Raw genomic sequence first — 19,254 nt, forward strand, 5'->3', positions numbered from 1 at the left:
ATTTTTAATATCCGCTCTATACATCCTAATGTATACAATTTTTATTTTATTTAACTTCTGTTTGTCTATTTTTGCAGTGCTGGAAATTGCATTTAGGGCCTCACACATGATCTACCATTGAGCTACATTCCTAGCCCAACATTTTTGCTTATTTTATTCTGAACTGTACCAAGGAGGTAATTATTTGATGCCCCATTGCTCTTTAATACTTGGGTGTCTTTCTTAAGACAAGGCTGTTCTTGTATGTAACACAGTGAGTGATCAAAGTTAACATGGAGATACTCTTTTAGTTCATATTCTAATTTTGTCTGATAATAACATTTTTAAAACTTCTAGTATAGGGTTCATTCTAGGATCAAACATTATATTGTCTTTAATATGGGAGCCTTTTTCTAACAAGATGTTCAGACAACTTTCTATCACATTTGCTATCATTATCACTATACAAAAGAGAAAAAGAAATACACGTTAAGATTACTCTATAAGAGGCCGGGCGGTGGTGGCGCATGCCTTTAATCCCAGCATTCGGGAGGCAGAGGCAGGCGGATCTCTGAGTTCGAGGCCAGCCTGGTCTACAAGAGCTAGTTCCAGGACAGGAACCAAAAAAGCTATGGAGAAACCATGTCTCAAAAAAATCCCCCTCCCCCCAAAACACAAAAAAACACCTAAGCAGCACTCAGATCAGATCACATACCTATTTTATTTCTTCACACTAGTTGTAATGACTTCAAACCACTTTGCTTCCTAGTCTGTTTATTCCTAGTGCTCTAAGACTAGGAATGCTACAAGGACTTGAACTCAGCTTTTTTCTTGCCAAATTTTTGACCGCAGGGCAACATGTAATATGTACACACACACACACTACATGCTCAAAAACACCATGCCCGCTACTCCGGCTATCACCTTCACTGGAATGCCTTTTCCACACACTGCTAACAATTCCCCCAGTCAGGGCAACTACTCTGTATGTGAAATGTTTTCTTTCTTTCTTTTCTTTCTTTCTTTCTCTTTCTTTCTTTCTTTCTTTCTTTCTTTCTTTCTTTCTTTCTTTCTAAAAATAGAAAGTATACTTTGTTTTAACCTTTACAGTCTTCCCAAAGCTAGGATCAAAACCAAAATCCTAACGATGGTTGATTGCAGTCCAGAGATGGTACCATCCACCCATCTCATTTCCTACTCCATTCTCGTTTCCTGCTCTGCTCCCTTTACTTATCTGACAAAGACTCTAGAGAGACAGTCCCAGAGACGGTGTAGCAAAGGTCACTTCCTTTGCCTATAACTTTATTACTCAACCAGTACCTCGCAAAGATTCCAATTCATACAAACATTCATAAGAAAAAGCTCTTCCTGACCTCTAGACAAGATATAGTCTGATAAAGTTTCTGACACTGTAATTTCAAATTGGGTATTTTTAAACACCTCCTTTTGCTAAGTCTATAAACTGCATCTATGTTTGGCTATCCCCTAGTCCTTACAACACAGAAGCAACCTTACATATCTAATAAACATCCTTCCTCCGAAAAACACACATGTGTACAGTTTCTTCAAAAACTTGCAGGCTTTATGTGTTTTCCAGATCTCCACCCACTGAATTAGGTTATACCAGGCTATAGTTGGCTTTTACAGGTTCTGTAGAGTCCAGTGGACAAATGTTTTAGAATTTTGGAAGTCATTATTAAACATTCAATAATAAAACCTTATAGTGAAATAAATTACTCCGATTACTGCTTTGTTTCATGTCATCCAGTATAGGGTAGTCCCTGTCCTGCTCATTTTTTCAAACATCATATTCAACGACACTGGCAGAGTGAAGTCAGATGAGGCAGAAGTATGTAAATACTATAAATCACGACCTCTGTCCCATATGAAAGTAGTTGTTAAACCTTTATCATCAAAGCACTGGGACTGATGCCTGTTTGCTAGCAAGTCTTGTTAACTTAGTGCTAGGGTTTTGCTGATGGCTACATGTGTGGAAAAGTATTCTATGCTGATTTACTATTTGTTATACAACTATTTTTCAGAAATAGAAATATAAGAAGACCCAAATTTAAGTTCTAGAACTCAAGAATAAATACTGTATAGGTGTTAATCACTATAACACTTGTACTGAAACTCATATAGTAAATGCAGTATTTTAGAAAATGGTAAACTGAATTGTTTAAAAACAGGAAGAACGAAAAAAGTTTGCTTCTAGGTATTATGTAGCATGTCACTAAATCTTAATGCCTGAAAATATTACTGAGTTACTTCTTCTGTTAGATTTCCTAAAATTAATACTTTCCAACTGCTTCCTTTTAGATTAAAATCTCAATGTGATCTATACTACTATCCACCACTAGTCTCCAAATGCTATCTTCTTGGAGAAATATAAAAAAAGGAAAACACTGAGTTCTTGGGGATATATAAAAAAGTGCAAACACTGAATTCATGCAATACACAACAGGTACAAGGGTAACATACCAACAAATTATGAATCAGAAAGAACTCAATTTGTTTTTGCCTATATACTAGGGATTAACTTGCTGATATTATACAATACATTTAATGTAGCAGAAAGATACTCTTTAGGGCTACAATGGTGGTAGCTACTGAGGGTTTAAGAACAGTCAGTGGACAAAAAGACAAGTTACCTATTAATTACCACTACCACCCAACCAAAGCCTTAGTGGATAATCTTAAATCTATGTCACAGACAACATGTTGTATCAAACAATAGTTACATAAATCTCAGACTCCATGTCTGAATTAAATAACTTCTTTCCATTTAAGTCACATAAATTACAAAGCTGTTTCACATTTGACTTAAAATAACATTAACTGAGGGAGGAGGAGAGAAGAAAGAAGAGCAAGGGAGAACTCTATTTATAATTATTGGAGCTTCTTTACAAGAGAAGATCCTGTATACAAGAAATGAATAATTTCAAGTCCCATTAAAACGTTCCTAAATGCAACTGCCACACATAATAAAAATATGTTTAAAACCAGAAGCAGTATGGTTTGCTTATTTTGCCATTCATAAATGCAGTTATAGTTGAAAAGCAAGGCCAGGAGCTGGCTCCATGGGTCAGACAAAGTGTCTGTGGCACAAATGTGAGGAGTCCCTGAGTAGAATGTCTCCGAAACCTACATAAAGATGAGCATGGCAGTGCACATCCGCAATGCTGTGTACCTACTGTGAGTTAGGAAGCAGAGGCAGGAGAATTCCTAGAAGCTCTTGGACCTGCGAGCTCAACATAGTCAAAGGCAGACTATTAAGACAACCTGTTTCAAAAAAGGTGGAAGGCAAAAAGAAATGTTGTCTGACCACTACAAATGTGTCTTGGGATGTGTGTACCTGTACACTATACCTGGGGGGGGGGGGGGCGGGAGGGAGGAAAGGAAGGAGAGGGTGAGACTGTATGCTTCAAATATACCTCTACCTAATTTTAATTCATAACTCAAAAATTTTTCCAGGATTAAGTAGTTTAGGAAATGGGCAAATTTCACCAGGTCCCCATGATAACCTTAAAGGACATTAATGAGTTAGTGAGACAGAAATTCACACAAGAATACAATACACACATACATACAAGTAGCCTCATTCTCATTTCTACCCAAGAGAAAAATCTTATCTAAAGTTAATAAAATATAAAGTTATTGTACATATTAATATAATATTAAATCAAAAATAACTACAAAAATACTTTCCTGAAGTATTTTAACAAGAATTTCCTAAAGTAATTTGTGACTGATCCACTTAGAATGTGGTTAGTTATCAAAGATCAAGTAAAAGAGCTGTATTTTAAAATCACATTAGTATTTTTATTAACTCAATCATTAGCAAGTATACTTAAGTTAGGAAGTAAAAATGTATTCCTATTCTGTTAAGGTTAAATAGATATTAATTATAAAAACTATATAAAACTATGTTGTGTGGAATATTAGCTGAAGATGTATTACATTTGTTTATGCTGCTGAAGATCCGTTTAATGATGCAGAGATGTGTTGCATTCTTTTATGCTGCATTTGTTGAACTGTCAGACTGTGTTACTTTGCCTGCCTAAAACACCTGATTGCCCTAATAGCAAGAGCCAATAGCAAGGCAGGAGAAGGGGTAGGCATGGCTGACACGCAGAGAGAATAAATAGAATGAGAACAACAGAAAAGAGGGAGGAGGGAGGAAAAGAGAAGGAAAGAACACCAGGTGCCAGCCACATAGCCAGATACAGAGAACGAAGTAAAGACAAGACATATAGAATAGAGAAAGGTAAAAGCCCAGAGGCAAAAGGTAGACAGGATAATTTAAGTTAACAAAAGGTCGAGAGAAACGAGCCAAGCTAAAGTCTGGCATTCATAATTAAGAATAAGTCTCCGGGTATTTATTTGGAAGCCTAGTGGCAGGCCCCCAAGAAGTAAAAAGTAAAAAAACCAACTACACTCTGAAATTTAAAAAATTCTACCACCACCAATTTATTAAAATCTAGTATTAAAGAGGAAAAGGAAAAACAAGGTCTCTGTGCTATTAAGTAGAGTTAAACAAAAGTGGAGAAGGATGGTCTATTAGAAAAATTATTATAATTTTCTTACTTCCGTGACAAAACACATGAGGACAGTAGATGAAAGAAAGGTTGTTCCAGACTCCGTCTGAGGGGTAAGGCATAGCAAGGCAGGAAAACATGGTGACACAACACAAGGTCACACAGTCAGGAGGGAAATAGAGAGACCAATACTTGAGCTGTTTGGTCCTTTTTTATTCGGCCTGGGTCCCAGCCCATAGGATGGTGTGGCCTACATTCTGGGTCTCTCTTTCCCTCCTCCTCAGTTGCACCTCTGTGGAAACACTCTCAGAGGCCCAGAAGTGTGTCCTCAGCGATTCCAAGTCCATACACAGAGTTAATGAGCACGATTATTCCTAGTAAAGTGTCCAAAATAACAATACTGAGTTATGAAAAACGGAACAAACAGAAACATAACACTCACACTCCTGAAGCATGATGAAAGACGGTGAGAGAGAAATGTGGTACAGTGACTGTAAGTCTGTGGGCCTGCACCCAACAACAGCTGGATGGCATCCCATGTCTATCATGTTCTGTCTATCTTATTTTGCAGAATTAACTAAGGTAACACACAAGGTATTCAGAGTGGTATTAACTGTCAACTTTATAAGAATCCAGATTCACATGGGAGATGGGCCCTGAGCAAGCGTGAGGAATTATCTAGATTACATTAATTGAGGGGGAAGGTCTATCCTAACTGTGTATGGGGCTGTGCCCTGTGCGGGGATCTTATACTATATAAAATGGAGAAAGCGAGTGGACGACTAGAAGTATTCACTGATCTCTGCTTCTTGAACTGTAAGAAAATAGAAAGTAGGAAGTGTAAAGTCGATTTGGACAAGACCATTAAATTTCATCTGCGACCCACACATTGGAAACAAATGCATGAAAGATGGTCTTTAAGATGTGTAACATTTAAATGAATTTACTCACAATATAAAATATATCTTGGCAAAAGAATCACACTGTATTCTCTAGAATAAAAAAAGTAAGAACTCAATTCTCTATTTCTAAACAGCTAATGAGTCAAGGAAATCAGCATGAGAATCAGACAACAAGGAAATAACTACATATAAGAGTGGAGGGCTGTGCATGAGGGAACAGTTTTGCATACATAATGGCCTAGGTTTCAGGAGAACAGGAGTGAGGAGGGGGAAGGAAACAGGGGGATGGATCCTATGTGGGGTAACCAAAGCAGAATATTTAAAAGGAGTTTGTAACATAAAAATCTTGGCAGATAAGAAAACCAGAAAATAAAAGAAGTTAATGTCAAAACTACAAAATAAATACACTTTTTTTAGTTTAAGAATTTAAGAGGTCTAAACAAAGAGATTAGATGACTCATCATAAATGCAATTCCTGCCAACGTCCCATAGTCTTCCTGTAGACAGAGGCAAGACCAGCACTTCAACTTTCTACAGAAGGGAAAGACTGTGGACGTACAACAATCTTGAAGAGACAAGACCACAATGGGAGGACTCCCTCTCCTAGGTATCTGTGCTAATGCACAATATAGGAGCATGGGATACAGCATCTGCAGGAAAACTGTCAAAGCAGGAGAACAAGAGAGAACCTACAGAAATATGCTTAACTATCTTAAAGGAAGACAGAAAGGTGATTCAAGGAGGAAGGACAAACTTTTCAACAAATGCTGCAGAGAAATGCAATCATTCAGCCCAAAGACAGAGAATCTTAACTTTAATAGTAACTAAAAAATTAGTCTAAAATGGGTTTAAATATAAAATATAAAACTATAACATGTGTAGGACAAATTATAAAATATAGCGTCAGAAATAACAGACAATAGAACAGTTTATGGATTTGACACTAAAACAGCAGTCTACTAAAAGAAAAACAGATAAATGAACTTTAGCAAAACTTAAAGCTCTATAAGAGCCTATTAAAGAATGAAAAAGAAAATTACAAACTGGTACACAGCACATTGTTCCACCAAGAACTACCATCCAGAATAGAATTAGCACTGGAGCCTCAATAGAAAGAAAGTATCCTAGTGAGGAAATGAGCAAAGGACAACAAATATCTCACCAATAAAGGATACTATCAGCTACCAGGGAAATGCACATTTAAAGCTACAATGACTTTGACTTTTCGTTAGATGCCTAATTACCAACACTGAAAAGTGAGTCCATGAAATGCTGAATAAAAATGTTGTGAACATTTAGGTACTTCTTGAGCAAATTTAACACAGCACAGCCACTTTCAGTACAAGTCTAGCAGCTTCTTACATCATTAAACAAATTACTATCACATAATCTAGCAAACTCTATTTTGATTATTCTAGAAAAAGAAAAGTTATGTGCACAAATAAATGTACAGTAAAATTTATACAAATGCTCACAGTAGCCTTATCTATGAAACGGCCCTAGAACAACGTAGAAGTTCTTCATTAGTCAATGATTAATATTAAAAAAATTATACTTATATTACAAAATACTAACAATAAAAGATTTTTAAAACAAGTTATACTGAATGAAAAACAGACAATCCTAAAAGGTTGCATACTTACAATTCCACTTTTATAACACTTTGGAAATGACAAAAATCGTAGGAGTGATCCAGAGAACAAACAAATCAGTGCTTGCCAGGCTAAGAGTGATACGTATGTGGCTATAAATAACAAGGAAGAGTCGTTGGCTGCTTCGTACTGTGCCTGTAGATGTTAATTTATGTGATTAAACTATACAGATCTAAATACAATAAAAATTGACTAAGGTTAATACAGAAATCAAAAAGAGGTTGTCTGCATGAATATTCTAGTATAATAATACAGCTTTTTAAAATGTTATCTCTCATTGGTGAAACTAAGTAGCGAATACATACAGGATCTCTTTTCATTATTTTTATAATATTAATAATCTAAATTTAGTTTAATAAAATTAAAATATCTATGGGACACATTCTAAACCAGATTTCATAAAAATTAATGTCAAATTCTGGTGGCACGTGAGAAAGACAAAAATGCTACATCCACAATAAAAGATATCTCTCCAGGTAACAGCCAACATCATACTTCTATGTACAACAGTAGAAAGTCTATAAATTCACAAAGAAAACAGGGATCCTTAATTATTAATAATACCTAACGTTATTCAGAAAGATCTACTTAGTATCTAAGAAAGAAAAATTACAGGAAGAACTTTAAAAGACTCCAAGAATGGTAGAAAGAAGATGGCAATTTTTATGTATATATGAAAAAGATTAAATGAATTTATACCCCTAGGCTTAAAGAGAAACCATTCATACTTCTCAAAGTAAATGCAAAAACACATTCTACAAGAAAGTAGTAACTAATGAAGACAACTGGTGCCAGCAAATACCAAACTCTCTCTACACAGTTATAATAATATAAGAAAGTACATTTGCCTAGAAACCTACCAACTAAAAGTTAAGCAGGAAGCTGCATGTAAATTAACTGAGTCCCTGCAAATTCCTGTGCTGCAACTCTAACCTTCAATGTGGCTTTCTCTGAAGACAGGGCCTGTAAGGAAGTGGCAAATGTCAAATGAGATTAGACACACAGCTCCTAAATTCTTATGAAGCAAGTGCCCCATTGATGGAAGAGATACCAGCACTCCTCCCTAGGCCAGAGGACTTGAAGAGAGTCTCCCGACAAGGAAGTACCCTCATTAGAAACATAAGCAGGCAACATCCTTGATCTGACTCTGTGACACCCACAACTGCAAAAAACATAAGCCATCCAAGAAACACTGTATTATGGCAGCCTGAACAGGAAGCCAAGCACATGAAAAGACAACAGTAAATGATTAGACACAGACAGGAGTGATATTAATTAACCAGTCAACTAAAAGTAGATAGCCAGGTTATAATTAAGAGTCTAATAAAAGTAGGAGAAAGCTAGCATGCAGCACCAATAATTTCAATTAAAAATTTGGACTCTAATTCAGAAATCAAGACGGCTACAGAACTTTAATAGCCTTAACAGAAGCATAGCTCAGTAGTAAAGGTAAAGTTTTTGCCTAATAAATACAAGGTCTTAAGTTCAATATCCAGTACCACAAACAGTGAAACAAGAAAACAGCCTACAATTCAAAAAATAAACAGAGCACATCAGAATGGGAGACCTGGTATGAAGAACTAGCATTGGGCACTAAAGAGAAAGATGAAGCCAACCAAACTGACAAGTGTGACACACCATGCCAGTATAAATCAGTTCAGTGTAGTAGAATCCAAAGAAATTGAGTAACTAATGAACAGACTGATGATCATCATTTAAAACAGAAAATTGAATTTTAAGATATGTGAAGCACGGGCTAAAGAAAGGTCAAAGTACAAAAGGTGAAGCTGTCTGAAAGAGGAAATAAAGGCAGCCAAAAGGGTAACTAGCTAGCTCCCAATCCTAACTTTCAGGAACCAAGTATTACAAGGCTCCAAAACATAGCAAACAGTAACGGTAAGAGGCAGGGTTTTTCCTCTTCAAGAGGCATCAGCCACATTAAAGAAATAACTGCTGTAAAACTACTTTTGAAAGAAACTCACAAAACTTACAAGTGTTCATAAAGATACTGAAAGTGTCATTTACTTCTGCCATTGGTGAATTGACCCTGAAATGCACAGGTAAGGATGGACTGGTTGAACACTGCGGGCATTTGTCCCAATTCCATTTATTCATAGAAAAGCTGACTTTCTCAAAGTACTCTAGTTTTGGATTGTGGCAACAAAATGGACGTGGGAACACATGAGTATCTACTTACAGTCTTCTTTTCTACAGTGTTTTTTTAATTAAACTTTTTAAATACTTATTTTATGTGCATGAATGTCTATCGATGTACTGTGCTCATGCCTGGGGCATTAAGGTCAGGAAAAGAGCACTATTTCTTCCGGAACTGGAATTACAGATGGATGAGATCTGCCATGTGGGTTCTAGGCATCAAAGCGGAGTCCTCTGAAAGAGCAGCCAGAGCTCTTAACCATGGGACCATTAGTTTTATACTTGTAAGAGTAGGCATATTCTGAAGTTTAATATACATTGCTTCAGCTGATCTATAGGTACTCAAGCAATAACATGAAAATACCTGATAGTCTATCCTTGAGAAAGATACAGCTAAACAGACAGAAAAATGGTAAGGCCAGATCATTGTCTTTTGACATAAGGAAATAAGATTCTCTGTAGGAAAATTATTGAAAAAATAGAACTACGTAAAACTGGGCAATAAAAAAAATTAGGAGGCTTCTCTGTGGCAAAGTAAAAAAGATACAGAGGAGGACAACAAATATCAAGAAAGAAAGTCTGGTTCAACAGTAGAGATCACATATCACGGTTCATCCCTACATCAATGACTACTGTTAACAAATATTTTGATTCCACTTACCAAATCCAAAATTTCTGAGATTTTATATAATATACTATCCAAAACTAACACCATAACCATATTCTACTTTAAGAATGCTCAAGATATGGAAACCTCAACAAACAAACTAAAATATAAATCATCTTCACACAAATGTTACTCAATCTTCTCAGTCAACCTGTCATTGGCTACTCTGAGTATTACCCAAGTTCCTGACAGAAAAGCTTCCTACACCATTTCTTCCAGCACTACCTAGCATGCTTTTTAATATTTACTTTAATAAGAATGTATGTACTGTGAGAACTGAGATTTCTTAATTCATTTTCATAATCCCAATTTGCTGTGGGACAATGATCTTGTACCCTGTAAAAGTTTATGAGTTATACTGCTTTAATAAAACACTGATTGGCCAGTAGCCAGGCAGGAAGTAGAGGCCAGCAAGAACAGGAGAATTCTGGGAAGAGAAAAGACTCAGTCTGCAGTCGCCACCCAGATGCAGAGGAAGCAAGATGAGAATGCCTCACTGATAAAAGGTACCAAGCCAAGTGGCTAACATAGATAAGAATTATGGGTTATATAAGTTATAAGAGTTAATAAGAAGCCTGAGCTAATGGGCCAACCAGTTTATAATTAATGTAGACCTCTGTGTGTTTTGGGGATTGAATGGCTGCTGGACAGAAACCTCTGTCAACTCTGTCAACACCAGTTCTTTTAACTGAATTTGGCACAAGCATCTGCTGACAAATTATGTGCTATATGTTTGGAAGGACAACTCACCTTTAAAAATTTAGAATTAAAACAAAACATATGGATTCAACAGGTTATATTTAGCAATAATCATGTATATGTGAATATATATATTTATGCGATAGCAACTGATAAAAAAAGGCTGCAAATCAGAAGGACAGTGGGGAGTACAAAGGAGGGTTTGGAAGGAAGAAATAGAACCCAAATATAATCTCAATATATTCTAAGCTTTAAAATGTAGTTATTAAATGGGCATGCTGTATGATGTTGCTTTTACAGTTGATATAAAAATTTACCAACTTATTGCCTAGCACAGAATGGATGAGAAAATAATTTACAAGATAGGAAAAAACATTGTTGATAAAAATTAATAAAAATGCTAAAGACAGAGGAATTTAGTGAGCTTAGGGGAAAATTACAGGCAAAGTAATTGAATAGGCATAAAATTTAAGTACAAAACTACAGAGCAGAACAGAATAGCCCTGACTATCAACCATATCAGAAGAACCTGTTGGAAAGAGGACCAAGGTCAAGACAACAAAGAGCCCTCAGGAAAAATGAGAAGGCCCAGAGGTGGAAGAGCTTCTTTGGGGAGCAATTGTGAAGGTCAGAGCTGAAAGTGGAAGTCAGAGGCTGTGATTCGCTGAGGGTGGCACACAGAAATAGCACAACACCTCTACTCCCACTCCTCCCTCTTCCTAACTGTGATATTCCAGTTCACACAACAGTGTCTTTCAGGAGACAGGACTGCCAAGGAGGCCAAACCCTACATAAAAGCTAGTGAAGTCCTTTGGATTTTAGTGGAACACGCTCCTACAGTATGGCCATTTGACAGTGAAGCGATTCAGAGGTATCGTGGGAAAGCTTAGCAGGAAAATTCTTGTTCTGTACTTTTACTAAGTTCAACCCAGAGTTTTAAGATTCCCTAACATAGAAAGGGTCAGGGTCAAAGCGACTGGTGTTGTATAATTATTTTATCTTCTTCCCAGGAAATATTCTAATTTTGTCTTGGTCCTCAATAGAAGGAAAAAAAAAAAACCACTTTTATAAATACCATTGTTGTTGAAGAAATGAAAAACTTTTAGTGAAATTTTAGCTTTTATAAATTGTTTACCCACAATCTAATTACTCATTAATTCTAAAAATAATTCTTGATCTCCTCAGCAACTTCCCATACTAAAAACAAGCATCTTTCCTCTTTTCATTTCAAAATTACATTTGCAATCACTGTTTACATTGGTAGCTATTTTATAACCTTGTTCTTGTTTTCAAAGCACCCTAAACAATTCCCTTGTTTTAGGAAGGCCTCCCTGTATCCTCCTCTTGCACTGTATAACCTTTGGGAAGCATAACAAGTAATCACAAATCAAAGGCTGGAAGTCAGCCTTCTGTTAAAGCAAGGCTCTGTTCATCACTTGGAAGGAGGGGGCTGGTTTTCTTAAATACACCTTGTATGTGTCTTGGTCAGCCGTGGCCATGTGCAACTTTTCCTATTATTTATTTTCTTAAAGGGTGCAAGTTCATTCAGGAGTCTAAAAAACAAGAACTTCACTTCTTTAACTCATCAAATGGACTGAATGCTAAGATTCAGTCCACAAAAGAGTATAGGAGAGTTTCTAGCAACTTATCACATGGAAAACTATTTAAATACAATGTTTATTTACTAGGAAAACCTTTAAAAGAAAACAATTATCAATTTGGAAAGAATTTTATGGATTTCCAGATTTGTAGTCAGGGAACCTTTGAGAAAATATAAGTGCTAGAACTAAAACCAATCAACAAAATAAGTCATAGAGTCGACACTCTCATCTTAGAAGGCTTATTATCTCTTGTTTTCAGTGCTCCTGTCTCCTTTGCCTTGAGACTGTCTACTTTGATATTTTCAAAGTAGTAGTAGTAGTTATTGCTATCTTTGTGCCTAAGTCCTCACAACCTAGAATGCTTCATTATAGCTAATCTCTGAAACAAACATTGCAACCTTCCAACCATATGCAATGTCTCCTCGAGGCCAACATTTGATCTGCTTATTGTCCCTGCATCACCAACAGTCAACAGTTAAGTAAAACAACAGGTGCTTTGATTCCCGAGGTCATAATTCTGGCAGAAAAACCCATCTAGTCACTAACCATCATGAATGATCCTCTATCCCAGGAGGAAGTTCTGTGCCTGCATGTGTGCTCTCCCTCTCTTTCCCTTTCTCCTCATTCTGTTTCCTATTGTTGAAAATAAGATTATCTTCTGAATCCCAGGTTCATTTTTTGCAGTTGTATGGAAGAGCTACATACTGAACACTCACTGTGTCCATCAACCTGAGCTACCTCAGACCAACCTCACTTCAAATTATACTGTTTGGGTTCCTTAGTTAACGTTAAGTAAACACTTTCTTATATTCAGGCCATCTTTTCCTATTGATATGCTCTTACTTAAAAATATTTCTCCTCCAAATTTTATTCCACATTTGCCTTGTATTTTTTTTTAAAAAAAATATTTATTACCAAACATTCCTGAAGAAACATTTTATATCCTTCCTCTTTACACAGTTTCTAATCTACAACTTATTTTTAAAAATACTCAGCTACCAAATTAGAAACATTATACTCTAGGACAAACTACTTGCAACATCATTATGGTCACTATTTAGCATCTCCACGTTTAAAATATGCAAACACCATTCTATGTGTGCAAAGAACCACTCTTAAACTTTATAAGATGACACATTAAGTTTATTCCATTTTCCTGATTTAACTGGAGTCTTCCTCAAAACTAAACATATTCTAGTTAACTGTGATCCGCTGTGTCATTATGTACCATTAATAAGTAATTATAAAACCACAAAACAGTGGTCTTGGGAGGATTTTAAGATGATATAGGATAATTCTAACTATGGGAGAAATCTGGGCAAAGATTAGTAACTTTCTAAGTTACTGAAATGATCCATCAGTTAAAAACATTATGAAATCCAAAACCCAACCTAAAAAAAGAACATTCAAAATGTTCATGTACAAAAGAATTATTTGTACATCTGACAGAAATAACGAAGGCTAAATATGCTTATGAACTCATCTAACAAATAAATTTAAATAATTTCTAGTTACTTTAAAGGATCTTAAGAAATTTTCAACACTATTTCTATTTTGCTTCGACGTATTTGCTCTTTCCTTGACACGCAAATGACACTAATGTTACTCAACTTATACGCTGTATTTTTTGGTTCTCAGATGAAATGAGAATAAGCTGTCCACAGTAATTAAAAAAGGACAACTAACATCAAGAACCAGATTATCATTTTAATATATTTTAATGTAAGAAAACATCCACAAAGGTGAAAAATAATTTTGTTGAGACTAGCCAGTAGGTAATCTTATGTCTTTTTATTTAAAAAAAAAAAAACTATGGGGAATAGATAAAACCTGAGATCCCAAGAGTCTAAGGCAGAAGTAAGCAAAGTTTCTCTTTAATAGGCCACACACTTAAGGCCTCTGTTGCTGCTACTGAACTGCCTTTATAGCGTGAGAACAGTTACAATAATCAATGACTTCAGCCAAAGTCAAGACACTTTGTACAGGGCTGAAGAGATGGCACAGTACTTAAGAGCACTGACTGCTCTTCCAGAGGACAAAGAGTTCCATTCCCAGCACTCGCATGCAGCTCAAAACCACCTGTAACTCTAGTTCTAGGGGACCCAACACCCTCTTCTGGTTTTTGAAGGCACTAGATATGCATGTAATGAACAAAAAATATGCAAGCAAAACATATAGATATAGATATATAAAATGCAAACAATTTTTAAGTGAAGAATTTATTTATGCATGCTAAAATTTGATTCCACCTAATTTTTAAAGTCACAAAATTATGATTCTTTGACTTTACTAACGCTTGCTTTTTGAGATAAAGTCTTTAACTGTGTAGGTCAGCATAGCATAGAACTATGTATTCCAGGTGACCTTAAACATCATAATCCTCCTGCCTCAGCCTCCTAACAACTGAGGTTACAGGTATGAGCCACCATCGTCAGCTCATCAACTTTCATCAAATCATTGAAAATGTTTAAAACAGCACCCTACCCCACCCTCCGACAAGAAAACATCATCAGCTCATGGTCTGAATTAAAGAAACAAATAAAAAGAACAGGTGGCATGCCTGAATCTGTCCTTCAGACTAGGGATTGCTGATCCTTGGCCCAAAGTGGGGAAGGATGAAGAACTATTCATGAACAACATTCTGGAGTTAATCTATACAGTGAAGACATTCTGGAGTTAATCTATACAGTAAAGCAGCAGCCCCACGCAAGATGTATACATTACTGTCAGATCCAGCCAGACACAGGCGCGTATTGTCTTTAACATAAACATAAAAACAACGCCCAAGAAATAAACATTGAGTCACAGGCAAAATTAACTCTGACATAAATGATATACCAGAACTTTAAACAGATAATTCATTTCTTCAGAAAGTATCCTAAAATTACATTGATAGCTGTATTAATCATTACCATTTTGTCCCTGAGTCTCTCTCCACGGATAAAGAAGTCTGCACAGCCATTCTCTTCCTGATGAGGGACTCTGAAGACAGTGACGCTGCTCAGTCCGCTCCCTCCGAGTGGTAGCCATCCACCACTTGAGTCATCTCTGGTCATCACCACAGCTCGCACTTGTGCATAACTATTACTAAAACAGACACAAAGATCCGGAATTAGCTTTTCCATAAACAACAAGAAAGCCAGCGTGTTTTGTTTGAGAAGCCAAATAACACAGTAATTGCTATGTAGCAAGTAGTATGTTTATTATTTACTTCCATAATAAGCCATAGGGGGAAAAGTAACTGAAAGGGGAAACTCACAAACTGAAGGTTGTTCTTTATTTTAAAGGTTCAACTCATAATAAGACTACAGGACTATTTTAATTCATCATTTTGGTAAATAGACCATATCTGGATCACGCTGTATATGTGATCATAGATCCAAAAGAGAATTTGTCACCTTGCCTATATTTAATTCATTTGCTGCAACATTACGAGGACAAAATATTGCTGTATTTATTTTAGTTCATTAATTGCTTCTAAATCCCCAACTTTTCTGGAATACATTATAAACAAAATGTTGAAATAATCATGCTTAGACTTGGAAGCCCATTTTTAAAATCTTCCACCAATGAATGGGGAGCCTACATCATTTTTATAAATCACGGAGGGATAAATATTCTGTTTAGTCATCAGTCCAATATATCTGTGGAAACCTTCCATGTCTTCATTTTGCTCCATTCTACTCTTAAGAGACTAGTTCCATTTCATAATGCTCTCCCCAAATGAATGACCTCTGACATAAAACCTAGGATAGTCACTTAATGCATTAAGTGTCCTATACAACTGACACTTAAGCCCTCACTCAGTTTTAAAACTTTTACTAATTAATAAATAATCTCTAAGTCTGAATAATGAACCATGCAAGCTTAGAAAAGTATACTGGATACAACTTAGATCTGGGGCTAATTATAAATATCAGCTGAAGGTCTACACAACAGTTCTGTACCTTTTAATGTATCACTGCATGCTCTAAGCTGTTCATATGGTACTGCACTTGTCCAAAAGTTCTTCCCTAGCTTCTATTGTTTTCATTATTTTTCTAATTTTTAAAAATTATAAAATCTAATTACAGGCCGGGCGGTGGTGGCGCACGCCTTTAATCCCAGCACTTGGGAGGCAGAGGCAGGCGGATCTCTGTGAGTTCGAGACCAGCCTGGTCTACAGAGCTAGTTCCAGGACAGGCTCCAAAGCCAGAGAAACCCTGTCTCGAAAACAATCTAATTACATAATTCCCGTCTTCCCTTTACTCCCTTCAAGCCCTCCCATGCAAATCTTTATTTTTTATTGAGGTAACTTCATACACAGTAGCATGCATCCACTTTAAATACACAGGCACCACCTAAGTCTATAGATGTGTACACGTGCAGCTCGGTACACGCGTTTGTGTCCCTCCAGAATGCACTGCTATCTAAACCCAAAGATGAGGGCAGAGGCAGAGGAATATTTGGGTCATGAAAGCGAACTCTTAAAGCTACCTCATTCTTTCTCCCGTATGGTGACACAGCTAGAAGGAGGCCACCTATGGTCTTGAGAAAGAACCCCAAACAGACAACTTAGTCTTCAATTTCTCAACCCCCAAAAGTGTGAAAAAGAAATGCTTGTTGATGACAATTCCTTTCATTTACACTTTAACTTGTAGAAGCCCAAAGGAACAAGATATGTAGAACCATCATGAAAATTAAGATACTTCTACCACACCAAAGAACCCCCCCTGTGCCCTCTTTGTTTTTATTTATAATTTGAAGACAGCTTGGCCCATGCTAAGGCTTCATATACTTTGAAGCAAGTAGTATTATCATACTTTTTTAACTTTCTTTTTATTTATTTACTCACATCATGCATCTCAATCCCATTCATTTCCTATCTGCCCTTGCAACCTCCTCTCTCCCCAAAAATAAAATTTAAGAGAAAAAAAGTCACACAGTAAACCCTTTTATCCATGTATCTTTACTTGCAAGTTTTCATTGCAGAGTCATTGGTCTGGTTTGAGCTCTCTGGTTTTTGCTACACTATCAATGCTGGGCCCTCATTCTGACTCCTCTTGGATATCCTGTTTTTGCCCTGTGTCATGGAGATCCTGAAGCTTTGAGTCTGCAGGACCGGCCCTTTCATGTGCACCCACATATCACAGATGGAGTGGATGTTTGGGTGGGCCAACTCATAACCCTGGTTCTGGGCCTGGGTAGTTGCAGGGTTGGTTAGCCTGCCAGCTCTCCCATTTTCACTAAGGTAAGCTCTCCAGCATTGGCCTGGCTGGTTTACCCCTAGCAGAGATGGACAAGGGGTGGAGCCAGTTCTCCTTTCACACCCTCAGGGTTGGCACTCCCACACCTACACCTTCAAGGTCAACTCTACTGTGTTGCCCTGGTGTGTGGGAGCCACCCTCCCAGAGTGCTGCAGCTGGTGAGGGGCAGGGACAGCTCTCTCACTCTTTATGACCTCAGGGGCAGCTTTCCTAACTGCCACAGGCATGCACGCAGGGGTGGGAGGTGGGGAGGCTGTGAAGATATGCCCTCACCACACCACCACATGGCAGATGAGAGGCAGGGCCCGATCTCTCCCCCTCCCTCACTTTCTAGGTTCACTAGCACTCCTGTTAATAGGGTCAGCTCTACTGTGCTGTCCTGGAGAGATGCAGTGTCGACTTTCCTGAGTGCTGCAACTTGTAAGGAAGAGGGTCAGCTCCCTCACCCACCACAGGTGACAGTGCCAAGTGGGGGGCATCTTTCCCTCTCTCCCAACACCACATGGCAGACAAGGGGGTGTTGTCAGCTAGCCCTCTCTCACACCCTCAGGGCCAGCTTACCCATACTTCCTCCTCTAACAATATGGTCAGCTCTACTGTGCTGCCCAGGTAAGAACAGGCCTGCTTTCCTGAGTGCTGCAGCTGGAGGGCCGGTTCCCTCATCTGTCACAAGTGGCAAGAGGTGAGGGGTAAGGGAGGCCATCTCTTCCCTGTCCATGCCACTGCATGAGAGACAAGTAGTGCGGACAGTTCTCCCACCAGCTTAGAGACTGGTTAACACAAACCGCCACCAACTGGGTTGGCTCTATTGTGTTGCCCAGGTGAGGTGCAAGGCCTGCTCTGGTGAGGAGCAGAGGCAGCTCTCCCCCTCTTATGACCTTGGGGCCAGCTCTTCACCTACCTGCCTCAGGTGTGTGTGGGGGGACAATCTTTCTCCCCCTCATGCCACTGTATGGTAGATGAAAGGCCGGGCAAAATCTCCCATATTCTCCAGGCCGGTTCACTGTGTCCCACCAACAGGGTCAGCTTCACTATGATACCCAGATGAGGTGCAGGGCCTGCCTTCCCAAGTGTTAAACCAGAAATTCTTAACGTCCCATTTATATAACTCTTGGAAGGAACTTAAAGAATTCCCAAACTGTGTTTCTTTGTACTTTTAAATAGTATTAGGAGCTCCTAGTCACTGAAGTCATCTCTTCTGCCTCACACACACAGCACACACACCTGTAATGAACTGTAAAGCTATTTAACCATGCATGTACTTCCTTTTCTAGAGATAGCATAGTTTTAACCACAACTTTTCAATTAATGTAAGAACCATGGCTACACAAAACAGAATTTCTTGTACTGCTCTGGCTTCTCTTAGGTCTAGCTCAGAATATTTCTAATCTAGCCTATCTGTGGTTTATGCTTTGGTTGACTGTCCGAACACTTATAAAATAGTTTTCCTAGTATTTCCTTCCTCTCTGCTTCTATCTTCTTCTACAATATACCAACTGGCTCACACCTTTATGTGAGCTTACTAAAAGTTTCAGTTAAATTTCTGGCCTCCAAGCAACAATATAACACATTTCTATTACCTTAAAGACACTAGATCTCTGGTAATTTGTCCCAGCACCAACAGGAAATGAATACAAAACATGAGGGAAAATCTTGAAGATATTAAAGTAATCTGTGTACTGGAGAGGAAAACGATCATTTTCCTACAGCAAATGATAATTAACTGCTCCTCTTCCCCACAAATCAAAAAGTCCTAGAATCCTGTAAGGTGTATTCAGTACAAGAATTAGCTGTGTGTGTTCCCCTCATGTATGTT

General features: G+C 37.6%; 1 protein-coding gene across 2 annotated transcripts in view; it reads right to left on the reverse strand.

Annotated features, from left to right (window-relative positions):
• The window catches only part of Spred1 (sprouty related EVH1 domain containing 1), a 71,286-nt gene that overhangs the window by 17,084 nt on the left and 34,948 nt on the right, over window positions 1-19,254 (reverse strand). For both annotated transcript variants that reach the window (XM_057781054.1, XM_057781055.1), the window contains exon 2: window positions 15,105-15,279. In XM_057781054.1, the coding sequence (XP_057637037.1) occupies window positions 15,105-15,279 (175 nt within the window). The remainder of the gene's footprint in view (window positions 1-15,104; window positions 15,280-19,254) is intronic.

Source organism: Chionomys nivalis, chromosome 9 (genome assembly GCF_950005125.1).
Source record: "Chionomys nivalis chromosome 9, mChiNiv1.1, whole genome shotgun sequence".
Classification (NCBI taxonomy): Eukaryota; Metazoa; Chordata; class Mammalia; order Rodentia; family Cricetidae; genus Chionomys; species Chionomys nivalis.